Source organism: Pan paniscus, chromosome 16, assembly GCF_029289425.2.
Source record: "Pan paniscus chromosome 16, NHGRI_mPanPan1-v2.0_pri, whole genome shotgun sequence".
NCBI lineage: Eukaryota > Metazoa > Chordata > Mammalia > Primates > Hominidae > Pan > Pan paniscus.
Window position 1 is genome coordinate 24,575,702 of NC_073265.2, and position 25,662 is coordinate 24,601,363.

Here is a 25,662-nt window from a genome sequence, read left to right on the forward strand (position 1 = left end):
TTAATTATTGCCTCAATTTCAGAGCCTGTTATTGGTCTGTTCAGAGATTCAACTTCTTCCTGGCTTAGTCTTGGGAGGGTGTATGTGTCCAGGAATTTATCCATTTCTTCTAGATTTTCTAGTTTATTTGAGTAGAGTGTTTATAGTATTCTCTGATGGTAGTTTGTATTTCTGTGGGATCGGTGGTGATATCCCCTTTATCATTTTTTATTGTGTCTATTTGATTCTTCTTTCTTTTCTTCTTTATTAGTCTTGCTAGCGGTCTATCAATTTTGTTGATCTTTTCAAAAAACCACCTCCTGGATTCATTGATTTTTTGAAGTGTTTTTTTGTGTCTCTATTTCCTTCAGTTCTGCTCTGATCTTAGTTATTTCTTGCCTTCTGCTAGCTTTTGAATGTGTTTGCTCTTGCTTCTCTAGTTCTTTTAATTGTGATGTTAGGGTGTCAGTTTTAGATCTTTCCTGCTTTCTCTTGTGGGCATTTAGTGCTATAAATTTCCCTCAACACACTGCTTTGAATGTGTCCCAGAGATTCTGGTATGTTGTGTCTTTGTTCTCGTTGGTTTCAAAGAACGTCTTTATTTCTGCCTTCATTTCGTTATGTACCCAGTAGACATTCAGGAGCAGGTTGTTCAGTTTCCATGTAGTTGAGCGGTTTTGAGTGAGTTTCTCAATCCTGAGTTCTAGTTTGATTGCACTGTGGTCTGAGAGACAGTTTGTTATAATTTCTGTTCTTTTACATTTGCTGAGGAGTGCTTTAATTCCAACGATGTGGTCAATTTTGGAATAGGTGTGGTGTGGTGCTGAGAAGAATGTATATTCTGTTGATTTGGGGTGGAGAGTTCTGTAGATGTGTATTAGGTCTGCTTGGTGCAGAGCTGAGTTCAATTCCTGGATATCCTTGTTAACTTTCTCTCTTGTTGATCTGTCTAATATTGACAGTGAGGTGTTAAAATCTCCCATTATTATTGTGTGGGAATCTAAGTCTCTTCATAGGTCTCTAAGGACTTCCTTTATGAATCTGGGTGCTCCTGTATTGGGTGCATACATATTTAGGATAGTTAGTTCTTCTTGTTGAATTGATCCCTTTACCATTATGTAATGGCCTTCTTTGTCTCCTTTGATATTTGTTGGTTTAAAGTCTGTTTTATCATAGAGTAGGATTGCAACCCTTGCCTTTTTTTGTTTTCCATTTGCTTGGTAGATCTTCCTCCATCCATTTATTTTGAGCCTATGTGTGTCTCTGCATGTGAGATGGGTTTCCTGAATACAGCACACTGATGGGTCTTGACTCTTTATCCAATTTGCCAGTCTGTGTCTTCTAATTGGAGCATTTAGCTCATTTACATTTAAGGTTAATATTGTTATGTGTGAATTTGATCCTGTCATTATGATGTTAGGTAGTAATTTTGCTCGTTATTTGACGCAGTTTCTTCCTAGCCTCGATGGTCTTTACAATTTGGCATGTTTTTGCAGTGGCTGGTACTGGTTGTTCCTTTCCATGTTTAGTGCTTCCTTCAGGAGCTCTTTTAGGGCAGGCCTGGTGGTGACAAAATCTCTCAGCCTTTGCTTGTCTGTAAAGGATTTTATTTCTCCTTCACTTATGAAGTTTAGTTTAGCTGGATATGAAATTCTGGGTTGAAAATTCTTTTCTTTAAGAATGTTGAATATTGGCCCCCACTCTCTTCTGGCTTGTAGAGTTTCTGCCGAGAGATCAGCTGTTAGTCTGATGCGCTTCCCCTTGTGGGTAACCCAACCTTTCTCTCTGGCTGCCCTTAAAATTTTTTCTTCATTTCAACTTTGGTGAGTCTGATGATTATGTGTCTTGGAGTTGCTCTCCTCAAGGAGTGTCTTTGTGGCATTCTCTGTATTTCCTGAATTTGAATGTTGGCCTGCCTTGCTAGATTGGGGAAGTTCTCCTGGATAATATCCTGCAGAGTGTTTTCCAACTTGGTTCCATTCTCCCTGTCACTTTCAGGTACCCCAATCAGATGTAGATTTGGTCTTTTCACATAGTCCCATATTTCTTGGAGGCTTTGTTCATTTCTTTTTATTCTTTTTTCTCTAAACTTCTCTTCTCACTTCATTTCATTCATTTGATCTTCCATCACTGATACCCTTTCTTCCAGTTGATCGAATCGGTATTGAAGCTTGTGCATTTGTCACATAGTTCTCGTGCCATAGTTTTCAGCTCCATCAGGTCATTTAAGGATGTCTCTGCATTGGTTATTCTAGTTAGTCAGTCGTGTAATCTTTTCTCAAGGTTTTTACCGTCTTTGCCATGGGTTTGAACTTCCTCCCTTAGCTCGGAGTAGTTTGATCATCTGAAGACTTCTTCTGTCAACTCGTCAAAGTTATTCTCTGTCCAGCTTTGTTCTGTTGCTGGTGAGGTGCTGCATTACTTTGGAGGAGGAGAGGTGCTTTGATTTTTAGAGTTTCCAGTTTTTCTCCTCTGGTTTTTCCCCAACTTTGTGGTTTTATCTAGCTTTGGTCTTTGATGATGGTGACGTACAGATGCGTTTTTGGTGTGGATGTCCTTTATTTTTGTTAGTTTTCCTTTTAACAGTCAGGACCCTCAGCTGCAGGTCTGTTGGAGTTTGCTGGAGGTCCACTCCAGACCCTGTTTGCCTGGGTATCAGCAGTGGAGCCTGCAGAGCAGCGGATATTGGTGAACAGCAAATGTTGCCGCCTGATCATTCCCCTGCAAGTTTTGTCTCAGAGGAGTACCTGGCCATGTGAGGTATCAGTCTGCCCCTACTGTGACGTGCCTCCCAGTTAGGCTACTCGGGGGTCAGGGACCCACTTGGGGAGGCAGTCTGTTCATTCTCAGATCTCAAGCTGCATGCTGGGAGAACCACTACTCTCTTCAAATCTGTCAGACAGGGACATTTAAATCCTCAGAAGTTTCTGCTGCCTTTTGTTTGGCTATGCCCTGCCCCCAGAGGTGGAGTCTACAGAGCCAGGCAGGGCTCCTTGAGCTGCAGTGGGCTCCACCCAGTTCGAGCTTCCTGGCCACTTTGTTTACCTACTCAAGCCTCAGCAATGGCGGGTGCCTCTCCCCCAGCCTCTCCCACCTTGCAGTTTGATCTCAAACTGCTGTGCTAGCAGTGAGCGAGGCTCCGTGGGCGTAGGACTCTCCTAGCCAGGTGTGGGATATAATCTCCTGGTGTGCTGTTTGCTAAGACCGTTGGAAAAGCGCAGTATTAGCGTGAGAGTGACCCAATTTTCTAGGTCCCGTCTATCACCGCTTTCTTTGACTAGCAAAGGGAATTCCCTGACTCCTTGTGCTTTCCAGGTGAGGCGATGCCTCGCCCTGCTTCAGCTCACACTCGGTGTGCTGCACCCACTGTCTTGCACCACTGTCCGACACTCCCCAGTGAGATGAACCCAGTATCTCAGTTGGAAATGCAGAAATCACCCATCTTCTGCATTGTTCACACTGTGAGCTGTAGACTGGAGCTATTCCTATTTGGCCATCTTGGCTCCCTCTGTGTATTTTATTTTTGTTTTTGCTTTTTAACTTGTATTTTGTTTATAGGTTCTGTGTGATTTAGCATTAAAGAGGTTCTGTCTTGTTGTGTTTTCAGGATTTATTTCAAGATTGAAAGCTCCTTTTAGTTCTCGTAGTCGTGGCTTGGTAATGGTGAATTCTGTCAGCATTTGTTTGTCTGAAAATGACTGTATCTTTCCTTCATATATGATGCTTAGTTTCACTGGATACAAAATTCTTGGCTGATAATTGTTTTGTTTGAGGAGACCGAAGATATGGCCCCAATCACTTCTCGCTTGTAGAGTTTCTGCTGAGAAATCTGCTGTTAATCTGATAGGTTTATAGGTTTATACGTTACCTGGTGCTTCTGTCTCACAGCTCTTAAGATTCTTTCCTTTGTCTTAACTTTGTATGACCTGATGACAATGTGCATAGATGAAGATCTCTTTGTGATGAATTTCCCAGGTGTTCTTTGTGCTTCTTGTATTTGGATGTCTGGGTCTCTAGCAAGGCTGAGGAAGCTTTCCTTGATTGTTCCCCCAAATATGTTTTCCAAGCTTTTAGAATTCTCTTCGTCCTCAGGAACACGAATTATTCTTAGGTTTGGTTGTTTAATGTAATCCCAGGCTTCTTGGAGGCTTTGTTCATATTTTCTTATTCTTTTTTCTGTGTCTTTGTTGGATTGGTTGAATACTTTGTCTTTGAGCTCTGAATTTCTTTCTTCTACTTGTTCAATTCTATTGCTGAGACTTTCCAGAGTATTTCACATTTCTAACGGTGTGTCTAAAGTTTTCTGAATTTTTGATTTTTTTTTCTTTAAGTTATCTATTTCCTTGAATATTTCTCCCTTCATTTCTTGTATCATATTCTGGATTTCCTTGCATTGGGCTTTGCCTTTCTCTGGTCCCTCTCGGATTAGTTTAGTAACTAACCTCCTGAATTCTTTTTCAGGTAAATCAGGGATTTCTTCTTTATTTGGAGCCATTGCTGGTTAAACTAGTATGATTTTTTTGGAGGCACTGAAGAGCCTTGTTTTGTCATATTACCAGGGTTGGTTTTCTGGTTGCTTCTCATTTGGGTAGCCTCTGTCAGAGGGAAGTTCTAGGGCTGAAGGCTGTTGTTCAGATTCTTTTGTCCCATGGGGTGTTCCTTTGATGTAGTACTCTCCCCCTTTTCCTATGGATGTAGCTTCCTGTGATCCAAACTGCAGTGATTGTTGTCTCTCTTCTGGGTCTAGTCACACAGCAAGTCTACCTGGCTCTGGGCTGGTATTGGGGGTTGTCTGCACCGAGTCCTGTGATGTGAACCATCTATGGATCTCTCAGCCAGAGATATCAACACCTGTTCTGGTGGAGGTGGCAGGGGATGCAATAGACACCATAAGGATTCTTAGCTTTGGTAGTTTAATGTTCTATTTTTGTGTTGGTTGGCCTCCTGCCAGGAGGTGGCACTTTCCAGAGAGCATCAGCTGTGGTATTATGAGGAGGAACTGGTGGTGGGTAGGGCCCTAGAACTCCCAAGATTATATACCCTTTGTCTTCCGCTACCAGGTTGGGTAGGGAAGGACCATTAGGTGAGGGTGGGGCTAGGTGTGTGTGAGCTCAGACTCTCCTTGGGCGTGTCTTGCTGTGGCTGCTGTTGGGGATGGGGGTGAGATTCTCAGGTCACTGGAGTTGTGTACCTAGGAGGATTATCGCTGCCTCTGCTGAGTCATGAAGGTTGTCAGACAGGTGGGGGAAAGCTGGCAGTCACAGGCCTCACCCAGCTCCCAGCAAACCCAAGGGCCGGTCTCACTCCCACCATGTCCCTTCAACACCTCCCAGACTGTTTCTAGGCAGAGAGCAATACAGTCTTGAAAATCTACTGCAGGCTGTCTGACCCCAAGCTGCGAAAGAAGAGGGCTTGGTTCTTCCCCTGCCTGTGGAGTCTGCACACCAGATTTGCGCCCTTCGCCAAGTTCTGGACAGAAGGCTTCTCACTCTGTTCAAATTGTTACAAAGTTCAGCTAGAGATTTGCTTCTCCCTGTGTACTTTTACTCCCTGCTTCTCTCCCATTGGATCCCTGTGGTGCCAGGCAGGAATGGCCTGCTAGAGGACCCAGTGAGCTCCCAGGGCCTTTCTGCTGCTTCCTCCACCCCTGTATTTTGCTTGGCTCTCCAAATTGACTCAGCTCCAGCTAAAGTCGGAAACTTCTCCCATAAACAGACCTTCAGTTTAGCCAGTGGGTACATGTTTGGGAGAGGAAGGTCTCCTTTTGCCACTTCTGCAGTTGGGGCACTCACAGTTTTGGGCGGGGGGACTCCTGGGTCCTGCAGGAGCAGTCCACTTCCTTCAGAGGGTCTCATTGTGTCTGTTTTTGGAGTCATCTTCTAAGTTTTTCAGTTCAGTCATTGTATTCTTCAGTTCCAGGATTTCCATCTGGTTCTTTTTTTAAGGTTTCTATATTTTTTTCAAAATTAAACTTCCCATTTTATTCATGTATTGTCTTCCTGGCTTCATTAGTTGTCTATCTTTGTCCTCTTATAGCTTATTAAACTTCTTTAAAATGGTTATTCTGAATTCTTTGTCAAGCAGTTCGTGCATTTCCATTTCTTTAGGGCTGGTTATTGGAGCTTTATTCATTTCCTTTGGTTATGTTTGCTTGATTTTTTGCACCATTTAGCCTTGCATTGTTGTTCTATGCATCTGAAAGAGCAAACACCTTTTCCAGTCTTTACAGACTGATTTTTGCAGGTAAAAAACTCCTGCTGGGTCCCCAGATTGATAGGGCTGCCTCCAAGATCACGATTAACTGGGGCTAGAGCTGTGTCACATGGATGCTGCTGGGTCTGTAGTCAGGTACACAGTTGAAGGGCCTGTTACTGCGGGCACAGGTGGGCACAATTCCTGCCTGGTACCAATCAGATGGGACTACCTCTGGAACCATGGTCAAGCAAGGTTGGAGGTGGGTCACAAGAGGACTTCTGGGTCTGCAGATGGCAGGCCCATTAGCAGGGTCCTAATAGGCATGGCTCCTACTAGACACCCATTAACCACAATAGATGGGGGATAGAGTCAAGTCACAGGGCTGCTTCAGCACTGAGGTAGGGTATGAGTTCAGCAGGCCTGTTACCAGGGCTATGGATAGATGTGTCTTTTGAAGGTAACATATGTGGGTAGCACTGCTCCCAGGCCATAGCAGAGTGGAAATGGAATTAAGTCACAGGACCAGTTCAAGGTCTATGGCCAGATACCTCAATGGTGTGCCTGCTACTGGGGGCATAGATGGGTGTATATCCCAGAGGGTCCCTGGGATGGCAGGACTGTCTCTGGGCTATGGTAGATTGGGGGCATAGATGGGTGTGTCTCCCAGAGGTCCCTGGGTTGGCAGGACTGTCTCTCGGCTATGGTAGATTGGGGCTTGATCCCAGTTAAGGGCCACTTTAGTGTATACAATTGGGTGTGAGGTCAGCAGGCCTGCCACTGGAGGAATGAACAGGCATATCTCCTACCAGGTCCTTGGGTAGGCAGGACTTCTCCCTACAGCAAAGCAGGGCTGTAGCTGAGTCACAGGTCTCAGGATCCACAGCCGGGACTAAGTTTGTTGGCCTTCTAATGAAGGTATAAGCCAACCTGATTCCTCCCATGTGCCCTGACAAATAGGATCATGGGCAAGACAGAGACCAAGCGTGTCCGGAACTGAGACTACGGGAGAATAGGGCTGTTACTGACATGCAGCTGAGGCCACTGTCAGCTAGCCTGCCACTGGGGCATAGGCTAGTCTTCTCAAAGTGGCCCTCCAAAGTCTTGGGCATCACTGAGGTTCTGCATCCTCCTACCTGGATCTCAATACTCCCACAAGGGCATTTCTGTCTCTGAATGTTTGCCAAGTTATTGTTAATATTGAGGGATATGAGCTGGGGAACCTCATTTTCCACCATCTTGCCTATGTCACTCTCTAACTTTCAACAGTTTGATTGTAATGTATCTCAGTGCAGGCCTTTTTAGGTTTGTCTTATTTTTAGTCCTTTGATCTTGAATTTGGATATCTACATCATTTCTCAGATTTGGGAAATTTTCAGCCATTCTTTAAATAACCTCTCTTATTTTTTCCCTCTCTTATCCTTCTTGTACTCTCATACTGTATAGATTGGTCTGCTTGATCATGTCCCATAAGTTCTTTAGGCTTTCTTCACTCTTCTTTCTTTTTTTCTCCCTTTTTTATACTCTGACTCAAAAAATTCAAATGACCTGACTTCAAGTTTCCTGATTCCTTCTTCTGCTTGATAAAATCTGCTGTTGAACCTCTCCAGTGAATTTTTTGGTTCAGTTATTATATTCTTTGGTTCCAGATTTTCTATTTCCTTTTCATAGTTTCTATTCCTTTGTTGGTTTTCTCATTTTGTTTATGCATCATTTTCCTGATTTCATTTAGTTGTTTATTTATGTTTTCTTACAGCACATTGAGCTTTGTAATGATTACTTTGAATTCTTTGTCAAGTAATTCACATTAATAGATTTTCATTTTTTCAGAGCCAGTTTCTGAAGATCTATTTTGGGCCTCCGATTGGGTCATGTTTCCCTGTTTCTTTATGTGTCATTTGTTACATTTTTTGCATTTGAAAAAGCAAATGTCTCTTCCAATCTTTATAAAGTGGCTTCACACAGGGGAAGACCTTCACCAGTCAACCCAGTTAGAAATTTTGGGTCCTCTTAAAGCTTTTCTGGGGATGCCTCTTTCCTGGGTTTGTGCATGTAATTTCACAAGGAGAGAAGTTTGCCAGTTTCCTTTTCAGAAGCTTGTGATCTCTTACTCTGTAGAGTGTCTGTCTGCAGTGCTACAGGTTCTCTGGAACCATTACAAGCCACTGAGCTCTCTTTGCAGCTTTCTTTTCTGTTCTCTGTGGCCCTCAGGAATCCAAAACATGTCAGTTCTGTCAGCACTCCAAGTCAGGAGAGACAGTAACCAGGCACTTGGGTAGCCATCTGAAAATCTGGAATACTGGACACATGTTCTGCCCTTCTCTTACCCTCCTGTGGGAGAAACCGAGTTGGTCACTTTAACCCAAATGCGGCAAGCTCTGCTGGCCTCCATCTTTATTATTGCCAGTTTTCTGGCATTGTAATAAGCTTCTAAACTCTCTTTTTTTCTTTGTAACTTGTAGGCATCCAAAGTATGTCAGGACCCTGTCTGCACTCCAAGTCTGATGAGACACAAACCAGTCCCTTTAGTCATTGCCCCAAAGAGTTGGAATGTACCTTTAACATTCCACTATTCTTTTCTCCTCCCAAGGGAGAAGCCATGATCTTTCTGATCACACCGAGTTGTGCTGTTTTTGGGGAGGGGGCATCACAGTTGACACAAGATGGCTTTTCTTACCCAATGTGGTTGTTTTTGACTCTGAGCTTGTCTGGGGTAGTGTGACTTTACTGGTTTCTAGAGTTCTCATAAAGGCTCTTTGAAGGATATACTGTTGTCCCCATGGGGAAATACGGTCGGTCACTTCCCACTCTGCTATCTTACTAGTATATTTCTTTCTAGCCATCTTTTTTTATTACTGATTTTTAGCATAATCTTATTGTAATATAACATTCCCTGTATACTTTCATTCCTATGACATTTGTAGACTTGTATTATGGCCCTGGGTATAACTAACTTTTGTATAATTTCTAGTTTCCTTGAAAATAATATGTGTACTGCACTTGTTGGGCATTGTGTTTCTTTGTTTGTAGGGTCACGTTTGCTAATTGTGTTATTTTAATTTTCTATATCCTTGATGATTTTGTCTGTTTTTAAAATCAATACTTGAAAGAAGCATGCAAAAATCTTGAATTATGACTACAAATTTGTCATAAGGAAATCCCCTACTGTCAATTTCTGTTACATATTTTAAGATGGTAATTATATATATACAAATTAAGAATTGTTATATCTTCCTGAAGAATTGAGCATTTTAACATATTGCAGTGTACTTTACAATAATGCTTTTCATTTATTTTGTCTCCCTCTATTAAAAGACATCTACATAAACTCTCTTTTGCCTAGCTTTTGCATGGCACATGTTTTCACACTCTTACTTTCATTCTTTCTGTGCCCTTATTTTTAGTGGTGTCTCTTTCAAAGAGCATAGACTTTGGGTTTGCCTTCTAGTCAATCTAATGTTTTTTGTCTTTAAGTGAAACAGTGGTACAATTATATTTAATGTAATTATTGATATATTTGCGCTTAAATATATAATCTTACCCCATGATTTGCTTCTGCTAGTTGCTCTATGTTTATTTTACCTTACTGTTTTGCCTTTTTTCTTTTTCTATTGCCTTTTAAAAATTATTTTTCATTATTCTATTTTTTCCTACTTCATTAGATTATATTATACTCATTTATATTATTTTAGTGGTTATCCTAGAATTTATGACATGTTATCTACATCTATGAGGGTTATTATGAATCTCAACATTTGCCTTTTTTTATATACCATGCAAAAACTTTAACCATTTAGCTCCACTTCTCTAACACCCTTAGTTATGTGCACTGCTTTTTATTTAATTCTATGTAGATTTTAAACTCAGAGACATCATGTTATTCTTACATATAGTTAATATCTGCTTATATTTTCTCATGTTTACTCTTTTCATTTCTCGTTGATCTCTTTCCTGCATCTCTGATATTCTATCTGGAATAATTTCCTTCTGCCTTAATATCCTTTACTATCCTTTGGTGAGGATATTTTCTGGAAACAAATTTTCTTAGTTTTTGTTTGAAAAATCTTTAGTTTCATGTTTTTTCCCAACATTTTTTGAGGAAAAAATTTATATATATGTGGAAAAGCCTAAAGGATTTTACAATGACCACCTATATATCCACTACCTACACTCTACAATTAGCACTTTGTTCTATTTATCACATACCTATCATTCGCCATCAATCCATTTCATATTTTTAATGCATTTCCCAGTAAGTTGCAGACATTACTCTTTATTTAGACTGTGTCATGCATGTTATTAACTAGAGTTAAGTATTTATATCTTCAGAGAAAAATTACATACAGCAAAATGGATAAACCACAACTGAACTATTAAATAAATTTTGACAAACAGATTACTGTCATCCTGGAAATTCCTCCACTTTTATTCTTGAAGGATATTATTGCTGGGTACAGAATTCTAGGATGGCATTTTCATTTAGCACTATAAAAATTTGATTTCATTGACTACTGTCTTCAATATTTCTATTCTAATTGTTGCTTCTTTGAAAGTAGCCTGTTTTTAACCCACTTTGGCTGTTTTCAATTTTTTTTTCTTTTTCTTTTGTTTCCAGCAGTTTTACCATCATGTGCCTGAATATCTACTTTTATTTTGTTTGGGGTTCATAAGACTTCTTGAATCTATACTTTGGTGTGTTTTGTTAATTTTGGGAGGCTCTTAGCTACTATGCTTTTAAACATTGCATCTTCCCCATTCTCCCTCTAGTCTTTCTGACACTCTAATTACATATATTTTTGAGCTTCTCACTATTTCCATGCCTCTTAATTCTTTTATGTGTATTTTCTATCTTTGTTTCTCTTCATGTTTCATTCTGAATATTTTCTTCTGATCTCTTTTCCAGTTCACTGAATTGCTCTTTGGCTATACCTACAAGGTATTGGAAAGACCTTAACCCCTTTTCTCAAACACAACTCAAACACAACTCACAACTAACACCTGCCAATGTGACCAAAAGGACTGGTAATATGACCCTCAACCTGGGCTTAAATCTATCATTATAAGTACTTCAGGAGTCCTAGATCACGCTTATTCCCTAAAACCCAATCACCAAATCCATGGTCAGTGAGGCAACTTTCTCATGAACACCTCTAATGTATTTTTATTTACTTTTCTATCTGTCTCACTCCATAGAATACAAGCTCCATGAAAGCAATATTTTTTAACTGTTCAGTTCACTATTGTACGCCCAATGTCTAAACAGTGCCATGCATATAAGAATAAACAGTCAATAAATGTGTTCTGAATGAATAAATCATATGAGGATTATCTTTTATTACAAATCACCAAACTGGAACTTTATGAAAACAGCAATCAGAAATTTTATTTCTTAAAACAACAACAGCAACAGTAAAAAGCTGAATTGGTTAGTATAACAACTAAGTAAATATAAAAGCTAAAAAAGACAGTCAATTGGAGTTTGGAAGCATTGATTGTTACTTTTATTATTATCCTCTCCCAAACTGATAGGTCTTCCATAGATTTAGGCTTCAAAAACACTCTTGCATTGCCCAGTTTGATTCCCAACACAAATGATATCATCACGGTATGGCGTTGCTACTACCAAAGTCCATTTACTCGAGACAGAAATGAGTCAAGCAGTCCTTTAAATGTGGGTGAAACTGATCCTTGATTTTATTAATCTGCTCCAGTGACCATTTATAGCAACAGTGACCCAGCAGTACCTACAGCCCGGCACCCATTCAAGCCCCAGGTTGTCTCATTTAGTTTTACAGCATTAGGTTTTAGACTGGTAAATACCTTGCTCCATCTTGCCAAATCACTTTTCTGCTCCTTAGCCTAAGGGCAAAGGTGGGGAGAGACAGGGTAGGAAAGTTGTGCTGAACCAAATGTTGGCAAATAAAAGTCATCATTTATCTTCTTACTTTCTTTGTCCTATTTGTAAGGAAATATTTTGTAGGTTGTATAGAGGCAGTGGCAGCATACCTCCATGGATGGGATCCTTGAGTTTATACACGTTGCTATGAGTGATGACAGCAAATTCCTGTGCACAACATACTCAAGAGGCCTACCATCCCAACACTTTTAGTCATCTTGTGTGTGTGTGTGTGTGTATACATATAAAATTTTCTGAAGGGGTCTTTTTTTAGACTTAACTATAGGATCAACTAGATTTCAATCCCCCATTGTGAGTAATGTTTTCACCCGAGTTCAATGGAAAGTTTTAAAGGGCCCTACTGTCTCTTTCTACCAAGACTAGTGAAATGTTGAAGAATAACATTTAAGTGTTTATTTAGCACTGAAACTCACTATACTGCTCTCTCTTAATTTTCTTAATCAGATATTTAAAAAAATTAAAAATACATGCTCATTGTAAGAAGCCACAGATTACAGATATATAAAGAATTAAGCTTCTCTGTTTACTCCCTTCCTGCTCCCTTCCCCAAAGAATCCAATACGATCAGTCTGGTGATTATATGCCATCTCTTACTATCCTCATTCATACATAAATAAACATATAAGCTCCCGGCCTCCACCACCATTTTGAGAAAAACAGGATCATAACTCACACATCACCATTTGCCATGAATCAACAACATATTATGGCCATAACATCAGTTCAAGTTAGCAAAACTAGAGTTATCTGTCAATGTAATCATAACATTGGGAATAATGATTACAGTGGTACCTTCATTTTAACATTAAGACTAGAATTACTCTGTAATTTACCTACATTTATAGTAGATTCCATGTAGACCTAGTAGTTTTTTAAACAGAGTAGGTATTCAAGATACATGCTGGATTGAAGAGAAAAATAAAAACACAGAGATGGCTAAACATTATAAAGTTTTTCAAGGCATTTCATGATATATCTCAAATAAAGCAAAATAAAATGAAAGAGCCAAGAATGGGCTGTAAGACTGATGATGTTTTTAAAAGTGACAACTTTTAAAAGTGTGTGCTTTTATTATTATATAAAATATATAATTGTCCCAGGAAATTATTTCAACAAAAAATAAACTTAAGTGCTGATTATAGGATACATTAGTACTTAGGAAATTATTTCAACAAGAGCACAATTAAATACTAAGTGAAAGTAGGGAACATTAATAAAATTGAGGTTAAATTCCTGTGAACTTTGTCTTTCCATAAATACAATTGTTTTGCTAATAATTAATTTAAAATACTATTTTCCATAAAGCTATTAGAAAATCTAAAACAATCTCATAAGGAAGAAAGAGCCTTCTGAGTAGCTGCAAGTAAAAGTCTGATTTTTCTTTTAAAGGTTATACATTTTAATGTGATTTTCTGACTGATTTATGTAAAGCTTTGGATTTTTCATTTTCTCAAGCCTGTCACTGCAGTGATGCATGGTATATTTTACTATCAAGTTTGCCATAAGCAATAAAGTGGGGCCCGAAAGAAATTTTAATATATTTTTCCGTTTTTATCTCACAGCTTTCTATTATTTGGTTATTTTGTTTAGAATCCCATGTTTAGTTGATATCATTTTTACACTCATATAAATAATTTAAAATTTTAACTTAAAGGTAAAATTTAAGTAGATTAATTATTTAATAGAAAAGTTTAAGGGTCATCATATGTAAAGTGAAAGTCTAAATGATAAATTAAAATTTACACTAACAATATTTTTAAATGTTTTATTTTACATTCTAGTTGCTTAAAGCATTTTTCTCTAACAAGATAAATGGAAAAAAAAATAGAACTCATTAAATGGCATATAATGTGAAATGGAGACACACCTGTAAGATTCTTTATGAATAAAAAATAAAATATGAAAATAACAACCAATTAAATTAAAAAGTTCTTATTAGAACTAATAGATGTTACAGAATTTATGAAGATGAAAATGGAACAGTAGTCAAGACATCTGTATGTAACCTAGTAGAAAGAATAAGTCCTTAAACAACTAAACATAAAGCAGAATAAATAAGGTTATTTGCAACAAGAAAGGAAGAGAAACAAATTGACAGGGCAGTTCATCTCTTGTGCCTAAAGGTATAAGAGTATTTGAGTTCAATCTTGCATAGTCTGTAGGATTAAGTAGTTAAAAAGAGAAGAAGAAAGGAAAGCCGGTAAGACAGAATAAGGCAAGGAAGGAGAGAAGCAGAAGGCATAATCAGGGAGTGGCCATTGGTTCAGTATCACTAGAGCAAAGTGGACAGGCAGGGGAATCCTAGGAGCAAGACTGAAAAAGGATGCTATGGCCATATGTCAGATAGCCTTCCATTCATGGCTAATAATTTTATTCACTTAGAAAATAATGAAGTACTATTGTGGAATTTTGTGTAGGGAGTCATACACTAGAAAGAAAATCTATATGGCAGTGAAACTGACTATAGAGAATATGAAAGCAAGGATTCGAATTAGTTGTATCTTGTCCAAGAGTTGGGCAAGATATAAATTTAATGAGAGATAAGCATGGGGATGGAAATATGTACATATTAGGACTAGAATATAAAAGATTAGATAATCAATTGAATATTCATAGTAAATGAGAGGATAGCTTAAGAGATGATTCCAACATTCTGTGGTTGAGTTACTATGAGGAGAACAGTTGTGTTAAATAACAAAAATAGGGAATAAAGACACTTTGAGGGGAAAATGAGTTCAAGTTTTGTACATAATGAGAATGACATGTATTGGTAGCCATGTGCAGCAGCCAGTCAGAAATAAGAACCTAGAGTTAAGGAGAAAGTAGATGTTAGTAGAAAGACTAGAAAGAGAGTGACTTTAGAATCATCTGGATAAAGAGGTGAAAAGTAAACTTGCGGAAAATACATAATTCCAGAAAAAGAAAATATTGAAAAAGAAAAGAATGGACCTATAAAAATAACTTGCAGCATATGTGCATGTTGAAGGTAAAAAGAAGAGAAGCTACTGAAGAAGATAGGAGAAATCTAAAGAAAGGCAGAAAAGTCAGACTAGTACAGAGGCATATGACCATTATACGGGAAATTTTCAAAGAGATGGTGGCCAATATTATCAAGGAAAGTCATTAAGGATTATGAAGAATGAAAAAAGGCCAACAGCAGTTCATCAAAGTAATTAAGGTCAAGCTAGATTGCAAATGTGTTATAAAGCAAATGAAAACTGATGGAATTTACAAAACAGATTGATTTTCAGAGTGGTATTCAGGGTACTACATTCTAGATATTACTAATATTTGGTGTGGAATGTTAATTCGTTAAGATGCATCTGAAATACAATGTGATTTTGATAAAATATGTAGAAGAGTACCTGACATTTTTGTTCTCCAGCATTTATTCATCTTTCTTTTGGTAATCATACTTCATTTTCTGTCTAAAGAATTCCTTCTCTACCATGTGGGTTAGTTTAGGAGTAAAGCTGGCAACATGTGAAAGTTTAGCCCTGGACCCTGTGACTGAGAGGCATATCAACTAACTCTGAATTAACACAAAGAATACCACTTTAAAGCCTGTTATATGAAAAAAAAAAAAGGAAAAATCCCAAATAGTCCTAATTGAGCCAGCATGTAACATATTAAGCTATAACAATGAAGAGAAAAAAGGTGTCTAAACAAAATTCCAATGAATGAAATCAAAGAACTAAACAAAGAGATATTGCATGTTCATGGATAAAAAGACTCAATATCGTCATGATGTCAATTCTTCCCAAATTGATCTTCAATCCCAGTCAAAATCCAAGCAAGTTTTTTTGTGGATATGGAAAAACTGATTGTAAGGTTTTTATGAAGAGACAAAAAACCCAAAATGGTCAATACAATACGGAAGAAGAAAAAAGTTGGAAGACGAACACTATCTGACTTGAATATTTACTGCGAAGCTATAGTAATCAAGACTGTGGTATTTGCAAAAGAGACAAATCCATCAGTGGAACAGACTGGAGAGCCCAGAAATAGACCACACAAATATACAAAAGAACAAGGCAATATGATGGAGAAAAGATAGTCTTTTCAAGAATGGTGCTGCAACAACCGAATAACTACATTTTTAAAAACGAATCCATATATAGATGTTATGTCCTTTACAAAAATGAATTCAGAATGTATCACAAACATAAACATAAAGCACAAAGCTATCAAACTTCGACAAGATAATCCAGATGACCTTGGATTTTGCAATGATTTTACAGATAGATATAACATTAAAAGCATAATAGTAGAAAAAAGGAATTGATAAGCTGGAGTTCCTTAAAATTAAAAACTTGTGCTTTGTAAAAGACACTGTTAAGAGAATGAAAAGACAAAACATAGAATGGTAGAACATATTTGCAAATACATATTTGATAAAGAACTGTTATCCAAAATATGCAAGGAACTCTTAAAACTCAATAATAAGACAAAAACCCCAATTAAAAATAGTCAAAAGATTTGAAGAGACATCTCACCAAAGGAGATACACAGATGGCAAACAAACATGAAAAGATGTTCAACATCACATATCTTTAGGGAGTTGAAACTAAAACAACAATGAGAGAACACTTCAGACCTACTAGAATGGCAAAAGTCCAAAATCCCTACAATGCTCAATGCTGGTCAGGAGGTGGAACAACAGAAACTCTCATTCATTGTTGGTGGGAATACAAAATAGTACAACTACTTTGGAAAACAGTGTGGCAGTTTTTTTTTACAAAGCTAAACATAATCTTACCATATGATCCAGTAATTGTGCTCCTTGGTATTTACACACCTGAAAAAAACTTATCTTCACACAAAAACCTGTTCATGGATGTTTATAGTCGCTTTATTCATAATCGCCAAAACATGGAAGCAACCGAGATGTTCTTCAATAGGTGCATGGACAAATGAAATGTGGTAGAACCAGACAATAAAATTTTATTCTACACTAAAAAAAAAATGAGCTACATATACATGACAAGATATAGAGAAACCTAAATGCATATTAATACATGAAAGAAGCCAATCTGAAAAGCTATATACTGTATGATTTCAACTACATTACATTCTGGTAAAAGCAAAACTATGTACACAGTGAAAAGATCAGTTGCTAAGGGTTAAAGGAGAGGGAGGGATGAATAAGTAAAACACAGAGGATTTTTTAAGGCAGTGAAATTATTCTGTATAATACTATAACGGTTGACAAATGTCATTACACATTTGTCAAAACCCATATTATGTACAACACCAAGAGTGAACCCTCATGTAAACTATGGACTTTGGGTGATAATAATGTGTCAATGTAGGTTCATCAGTTGTAACAAATGTACCACTCTATTATAAGACATTGACGGTAGGGGAGGCTGTGAATGTGTGGAGGTAGAGGGTATATGGGAAATCTCTGCATTTTCTGCTCTATTTTTGCTGTGAACCTAAAACTGTTCTAAAACATAAAGTCTATTTTTTGTAAAAGTTTTCTAAGGTCAACATAGTTAATACTGAAAAACAGCATTTTAAAAATCAGTTATAAAATAACTTGTAAGAGTTAAGGACATTCTTCCTAATTGTCCAATAATGTTGAAACACTTCAACCATGAATATATTTAAAATAAAAATGATAAATCGCTTTGGCGACACTCAGTAGAATAAGCTTGACTGGCTAAATAAAGTGACCATCTTTTCATCTTCATTTTCAAATGCCTCTGCATCATGACATTATTGGTAGGGATTGGAGCAAGAAAGAGAGAAGGAGGAAAAGAAACTAGTGTGATAAAAAAAGAAATGCTACAGAAATGGGGTTTATAGATGAAATAAAAGAAAAAAAAGGTCATAGGGAAGATGTGTTAACAAAAGAGAAAGAGTGAATTCCAAGAAAGTTGGCACTATTAATGAACATGCCGTTGACATTTTCCCAATTAATAAATGGTTCCACTAACCTCTTCTAGTGAAAGTATGTTTCTCTAAAAAAATAAGAGTCATGAGAAAAAAATAAACTAGTCATAGTAACTGAGAAAATACTGTGCAATTTTCTTGTATAGAAATGGTGGTTTAATGAACAATGTTCCAAAACACTTTTCAAAAATTATATATATAATTAGATGTTCTGTAGCTGTCAGGCACTGAGGACACCTAAAAAAAAAGGAAGGAAAATGCACCATATTTATTCAGTGTCAGTGAATATGACACTTCAAAGATGTAATACTGTTATCTGAAATACTGTTATCTTTGCAGCCTATTTCAGGTAACAGTATTGCTTCTTTGAGGTGTCATACTGAAGACCAATCAAATACCAAAACGACGAGGTGAACAGTGAGCTATTCGGGTAGAGCTGAACATAGAATGGCTGGAGTGTCTACACATGAATTCAGTGCTTTTGACTTTCTGTGTGCGTACATGGTAGCAAAAGTAGCAGAAAACTATAAGTTAGGGGTTCAAGTAAATCTGAAAAACATTTGGATAGTGTAACTTAATTCTTGTGGGGGTTACCAGCTTTTTGATAAAAGGTCACCAATAGTCATCATCCAGCCCAATTCCACAACCTATTTTTAATCCTGCCCATTGTCATTCTTCTGGAGAACTGGCACCAATAATTATCCTCACCTGTAGAAACCCTCTCATCTTGAGATTTTTGGCATTACCACTCTTTTCCTACTTTTGCCGAACTCTTGTTAATCCTCTTACTCCTTCAGATTTCCTATGATGTAAAATATGTAACTGTGGGTGTGCCTCAAGACTTGGGGGAAAGAACACTAAATATACATAAGACATTTTCTAATCCTTTTCTATCACTACACTCATTTCTTCACATAATTTCAGCTACCATTTTTATGGTAACTAATATAAAGCAACATCTGAAGGATGAGACCTCTCAATCAAGGAATCTAATGCAGAACTTTATTCCACAAGATATCTTTAAATTAAAATTTTACTGTATCTTGACAGTGTATTTAAAATAAAACTCTTTATTGTAATTTTGCTTCACTTTCCATCTTCCATTTTTACTTCTCTTTTCCTGGATATTTTTGTAAAGGTTTTATTTCTCCTTTTCCTCTCTTAAGCTTTGAATAATGACGAACCAATTTATCCTCAAACCCTTCCCTTAATGCTTATGTACAGTAACTTAAATGTGATCCTGCTAGATGATTTAATATTTGATTTTATATTGTCCTCTCGTTGTTTAATGTATATACTATTCCCTTTTTAACTGACCTGCAAACTTTTCATAAATGTAGTATCTTTTGTATCATATATAACTCAAAACTATAAGCATTTGTAAAATTCTTAGTTATTGACTGAGGAGCTGAAAAAAAAACACTAATGATAAAAATCAATTTTCTTTTTCCTGTCATCTGTTGTTACAGAATTATATATGCAAAGTCAATGTATATATCTCAAATTTCTATTGAAATCACTGTGAATCTTAGATTTACTTGCCTTGTCCTCCAAGTGCAATTCTAAAAAGCGTAGATAAGCCACAGGTGCAAATGCATCAGCTGAATGTATGACTACTTCTGATGAATCCCTGAAATACAAAAATTTTACAATACATTTATATGCTACAAAAATTGTGACAAATCACTCCTCCTACTGACTAGAAGAGACTGAACATTCTTGTTTTATATTTATCTCCATTGGTATACAACATGTAGTGATTAATAAATATTTTTAATAACCCAGTATTTAATTGGGAAAAGGTTCAAGTATACTAAGCTTTTAAGAAAAAACAATGAGGCTTTCTATCTTCATAAAAACATAAGAGTTCAACTTTCAGGTTCACTCAAAGCTCTCTGAACAATTTTAAGACTTAAATTCCTGTTCAATTTCATTTTCACATATTTGCTTGGTATAGGCTAAGCATTAAACATTAGTGCTTTATCTTCATTATTCTTTTCATTTTCAAGAGGTAATTCATTCAATGTTTCACACAAAATCTCAATTATCCTTCACAAAAGCAGTACTGGTGATGATTTTAAGCTCTAGATGAACTCTTCACACTGCAGTATCATTGCTATTAAAATTGATTGTCTGACATAGTAATTACCACATTCAGGTAAAATGGTATGAACTGCATGCTGGCACCATATGGATACATGTAAATTAACTCAACTTTTATCAAAGATACCCTGTAAAGCACATATGAATAACTAAGATTATGTGTAAAGTTCTAATAACGAATTATTTTTTATTGTTTATTAAGAGAGTAATAATGTTTTGAATTTCAACTGAAAATTTAAAAATAGAAATTCTTCATATCACTTTAGTGCCTTGGGAAGTACTTCTATTGTTTATGTTAATAGTTAGCATTTTGACCATTGTAGTACAGTAAAATAAATCCTGACATTGACATTTTATCACTAATGTAAAAATATTTTTGAATCGACTTGTATCATGCAAAGTTACTCGGTGGCAACAGAAGAAATCTCAAAATATTTGGCTCCAAATTATTAAACTTTCATAAGCAAAATGTTTACTTCCCACTTGAAAGATCAAGAAAAAAGTACATTTGATGATTAAAAACCCCAATTATCATTCATGAACCTTTAGTATCAAATATGTATCTTTCTAATGCTTAGAAAAAATAACATTAAAAAGGCTTCCATGACATTAAAAGGAAAGCAACTTATAACAGACATAGAATCATTCAAGATTCAGCATCCTGATGGAAACATATAATTTGCCTTCACAGTCTACATCAACCAAAGATGCCACCAGGTATGATGAGGAGCAGCAGCAGAAAGAGAAAGTACAGAGGAGGCCCTCCTGCTTGCTACCACCTGTCCCTCTGGCTTGACCCCAACTTGGTTTGTTAGCCCTAATCTTACTGTTTTTCCATTTCCTCCACAGTTGCCTGCTCTGGTCCTATCTTGGCTCTTTAATCAAACCTCAATTCCTATTATACAATCTTACTCTTACATTAAATGTCAATATATCTGTTCCAGACTTCAGCCTTGGACACTGACCCTGAGCCTTAACTATGTCTAATTCAGGCAGCTTGGTTTTGATATTCTTGACAATGGGGTGCGCCAAAACTATAATTAACCTGAACTAATAGTATCTCAGTAGAAAGGGTTTTAGGTCCTCCCTTCTCATGTCAGTTATCCCCACTAGAAACAGAGGGATGACAGCAAATAGCTTAAATGATCTGAATCAAGATTATTATCCAGAGAAAATATATGACATTCTGAGCACTAAATGAAGAAGACTCCAGTTTTTATAAATTCTATTAAATTCATAATTTCTAATTGGCTAACATAATTTCATTCACTTATACAAAGGAAGAGTCAACTGGGAGAGACTAGATTTCAAATGAACAGCTTTTAGTTTCAAGCAGAATAATACCACTCACTATTGCTCTTCTCTCTCATATACTATCACAGTGACACTCAAATCTCAAGGAACTCTGGTCTCCGCTTCATGGATTTCTCTGAATCCTGAAAGCAGAATCTGTCAGAATATCCTCAGATTAATCCAGAAAACAATTGTGCCACAGCAAAAATGCTCCCCAGCTGGCTGTCCTCCTTTCCTTTCTCCATTAATCAGTGTAGCAGTTACCACCTGTCATATAGCTAGGTCTTTTCCACAGCCAAGAGCATGCCCATGTTCTCTTTCATTACTACGCTAGGCTTACCCCTACTTAACAACATCAAATGGGCAGCTGGGTTTGGTTTGGGCCTCTCTTCCTTGATACCAGCCTCCTGAGGTGTTGGGGTCAGGCCCTAACTCTCACCTCAAAAACAAAAAAAATGGTATTCCCTCTTGAGACTCAGCCATGGTCTTTGTCCCCACCTCTCCTCTAAAAGGACAACTACGCTAGGCTGGGACCGAACCACTGTTTACCTCTCTTGCTCAAACATACGGTTTCTGTATTCACTAAAAGATATACAGATATTCCCCACAGACTCACACTTATCCTCACAGACATCTCAAATGTTATTTCCATGAAGCCTTCCCTGACACCCTCAGACAGTACTAGTTTTCTCCTTTATGTGCTTCAGTATTGCATTTATAGCCCTTTCATAACACATCCACTACATTATAATTATGTGTTTGTGTGCCTTTCTTCTGAGAGAGGAACCAGTTTTGTTCATCTTTGTCTGCCTGTCCCTGTTCTACCCCACCCTGAGCTCTGTATAAAGTACATTGCCTAATATTCATTAGATATTTGTTGAATAAATGAATGTACAGTTAAACTTTGTTAAGTATCCTCACAATTACACACTAATTAGTGAAACTATTAGAAACTCACAGTGATTTTTCAATTACCTATCTTCATGTGAATATAGTCACGTGCCACATAATGCTATTTTTGGTTAAAGGCTGACTGGGTATTACGGTGGTGCCATAAGATCATAATGGAGCTGGAAAATTCCTATCACCTAGTGACATCATAGCTGTCATAATGTTGTAGCACAATTTTATTTTTAAAATGAATTTAGTGTAGCCTAAGTGTACAGTGCTTTTAAAGTCTACAGTAGTGTACACTAATGTCCTAGGCCTTCCATTCACTCACCACTCACTCACTGACTCACCCAGAGCAACTTTCAGTCCTGTAAGCTTCATTCATGTTAAGTGCCCTGTACAGGTGTACCATTTAAAAAAATTTTTATATCATATTTTTACTGTACCTTTTCTATGCTTAGATACATTTAGATATATGAATATTTACCACTGTGTTACAGTTATTCAGTCTCCAGTACAGTAATATGGTGTCCAGGTTTATAGCCTAGGAGCATATAGCCTAGGTATGTAGTAGGCTATACCATCTATATTTGTATAAGTATACTCTGGTGCTTGCAAAATGACAAAATTGCCTAACAATGCATTTCTCAGAATGTTTCCACACTAAGTGACTCATGACTGTACACACTTTCTCATACATGCATATTGCATATATAAACATATTCATATATGCACATATATATACACCAATAACACTATATGATATCTCTACCATAATAAAAATAAAGATTAGTAGGTCTGAAAATTTAAATATAAGGAAAATAGCTCATAAATTTAAATAAATTCTCAGATGATACAGAATCAATGTAAGGCGGCAAATAAGATAAAGTACTTGCTTTATACTCATTTTGAAACACGGCATTACGGTGTTCTGTATTGAGTTATGCCTTGAGTGGGCAGAAAATATGAGTAGGTGGGGATGAAAATGAGGATAAAGTGTTTTAACCATAGGATTTGGTTCTTCCTTTCTTCTTTTTTCATTCTTATTCTTCCGTCCACCCATCCATCCATCCATCCATCCATCCATCCCATATGTGGCAACTTTGTAGCAGTAATACAGTGATATTGATGATTAAAACAGAACTATAGAATTGTCTCAAATACTGACATAAAAATATATACATGAAGAGAGAAGAAAATGACTACTTTCATTAACACTACCTTAAGATTTTAGTTATGAATATACATATATATGTAAAATAAGTAATAAGAGAGCAGGTTTCTAATTTGAGGACCTACAATTATCCTTTTCTCTTAAAAGCTAGGCTATAATTCTTCTCAGGAGGGCTTCTCAGGGAAAAAACTCATTTTCTCATCTCAAAATTTCTATCTAGAGGTGAATGACTTCATCTGTCAATAGACACGAAAAGTGAATTGTAAACTGTTCTAGGTAGAAATATAAAAAATTATTTCCAGACAAAGCCTGTTACACTAGTCTTTCCTAAAAACATTTTAAAATGTTAATTGGAATTTGGGCAAAAGGTATCTCATAATAAACTTCTACTTATTTATTATTTTTTATTATTGTTATTCATATTGTTTTTTTTTTAGAGACAGGGTCTTGCAATGTTGCCCAGGTTGGAGTTCTGTGGTGCAATTATAGATGACTGCAGTCTCGAACTCCTGGCCTCAAGTGATCTTCTTGCCCTGCCCTCCCAAAGTGTTGTGATTACAGGCGTGAGCCACTGCACCTGGCATAATAAACTTCTAGAACCACACTGATCTCTCTAAATTACTTCATTATACAAAAAAGATTCAATCGTGGAATCTGGAAAGAACTTAAACAAATTTACAAGAAAAAAACAAACAACCCCATCAAAAAGTGGGCAAAGGATATAAACAGACACTTCTCAAAAGAAGACATTTATGCAGCCAACAGACATATGAAAAAATGCTCATCATCACTTGTCATTAGAGAAATGCAAATCAAAACCACAATGAGATACCATCTCACGCCAGTTAGACTGGCGATCATTAAGAAGTCAGGAAACAACACATGCTGGAGAGGATGTGGAGAAATAGGAATGCTTTTACTTTGTTGGTGGGAGTGTAAATTAGTTCAACCATTATGGAAGACAGTGTGGCGATTCCTCAAGGATCTAGACCTAGAAATACCATTTGACCCAGCAATCCCATTACTATGTATATACCCAAAGGATTATAAATCATTCTACTATAAAGACACATGCACATGTATGTTTATTGTGGCACTATTCACATAGCAAAGACTTGGAACCAACCTAAATGTCCATCAACAATAGACTGGATAAAGAAAATGTGGCACATATACAGCATGGAATACTATGCAGCCAGAAAAAAGGATGAGTTCATGTCCTTTCAGGGACAAGGATGAAGCTGAAAACCATCATTCTCAGCAAACTATCACAAAAACAGAAAACCAAACACTGCATGTTCTCACTCACAAGTGGGAGTTGAACAATGAGAACACATGGACACAGGGAGGGGAACATCACGCACCGGGGCCTGTCAGGGGTGGGGGGCTGGGGGAAGCATAACATTAGGAGAAATACCTAACGTAGGTTATGGGTTGATGGTTGCAGCAAACCACCATGGCACATGTATACCTACGTAACAAACCTGCACATTCTTCACATGTACCCTAGAACTTAAAAGTATAATTTAAAAACAAACAAACAAACAAACCCCCAAGGTATTGGTACAACTGCATTCTGTCTTGGGACTTTAGAGGAGAATCTGTTCCTTGCTTTTTCTAGCTTGTAGAAGCTTCCCACATTTCTTGGCTCATGGCTCCATGTCACTCTAGTCTACTTCCGTTGTTACACCCCGTTCTCTGACTCGGACCCTTCTGCCTCTTTCTTCTAAGGATCCTCATGATTACATTGGCCCACCTGACCCCTCCCCTGCCTCAAAAAAGATATCTAATTATAATCAAATAAGTCTGCATGTAAAATTTATTTTTTCTCGCCTTAGAGGTAGTCTTTTTTTGTAAAAAATAAAATGTCATTTGAACCAGACGTTTGAAGTAGGATTCCTAATAAATGATTAGTTGCATGCTAATAGTGGCAGACAATTATTACATCAAATATAACAGAAGTTATAAAATCTGTCCCCAAAATGAATTCTAAATGATTGGATCCAGAATTATTAATACTCAATTGTTAAAAAACAGTTACAGGAACTAAGCTCATCTTTTAATTGTATTATATGGAAGATTATCTCTAAATAATATAACTTTCATTTACATACAGTTTTAGAATGCACAAAACATGTTCACTCACATCTTTGCATTTACTGTGTATCAGGCAGGTATGCTTAGGACATTTCAATTTTAAAGAGGAGGGGAGATT

General features: G+C 37.0%; 1 protein-coding gene across 6 annotated transcripts in view; it reads right to left on the bottom strand.

Annotated features, from left to right (window-relative positions):
- Window positions 1-25,662, bottom strand: part of DPH6 (diphthamine biosynthesis 6) — a 385,926-nt gene that overhangs the window by 193,451 nt on the left and 166,813 nt on the right. For 4 of the 6 annotated variants that reach the window (XR_010109896.1, XM_063596530.1, XM_063596531.1 and 1 more), the window contains exon 8: window positions 19,529-19,616. Coding sequence is in view for 5 of the 6 variants with exons in the window: in XM_063596530.1 (XP_063452600.1) it covers window positions 19,529-19,616 (88 nt within the window). In the remaining variant the exon portion in view is untranslated. Of the gene's footprint in view, window positions 1-16,918; window positions 18,224-19,107; window positions 19,617-25,662 lie in introns of those variants that run through there. The other 2 variants (XM_003816713.5, XM_063596529.1) reach the window with 2 other exon arrangements.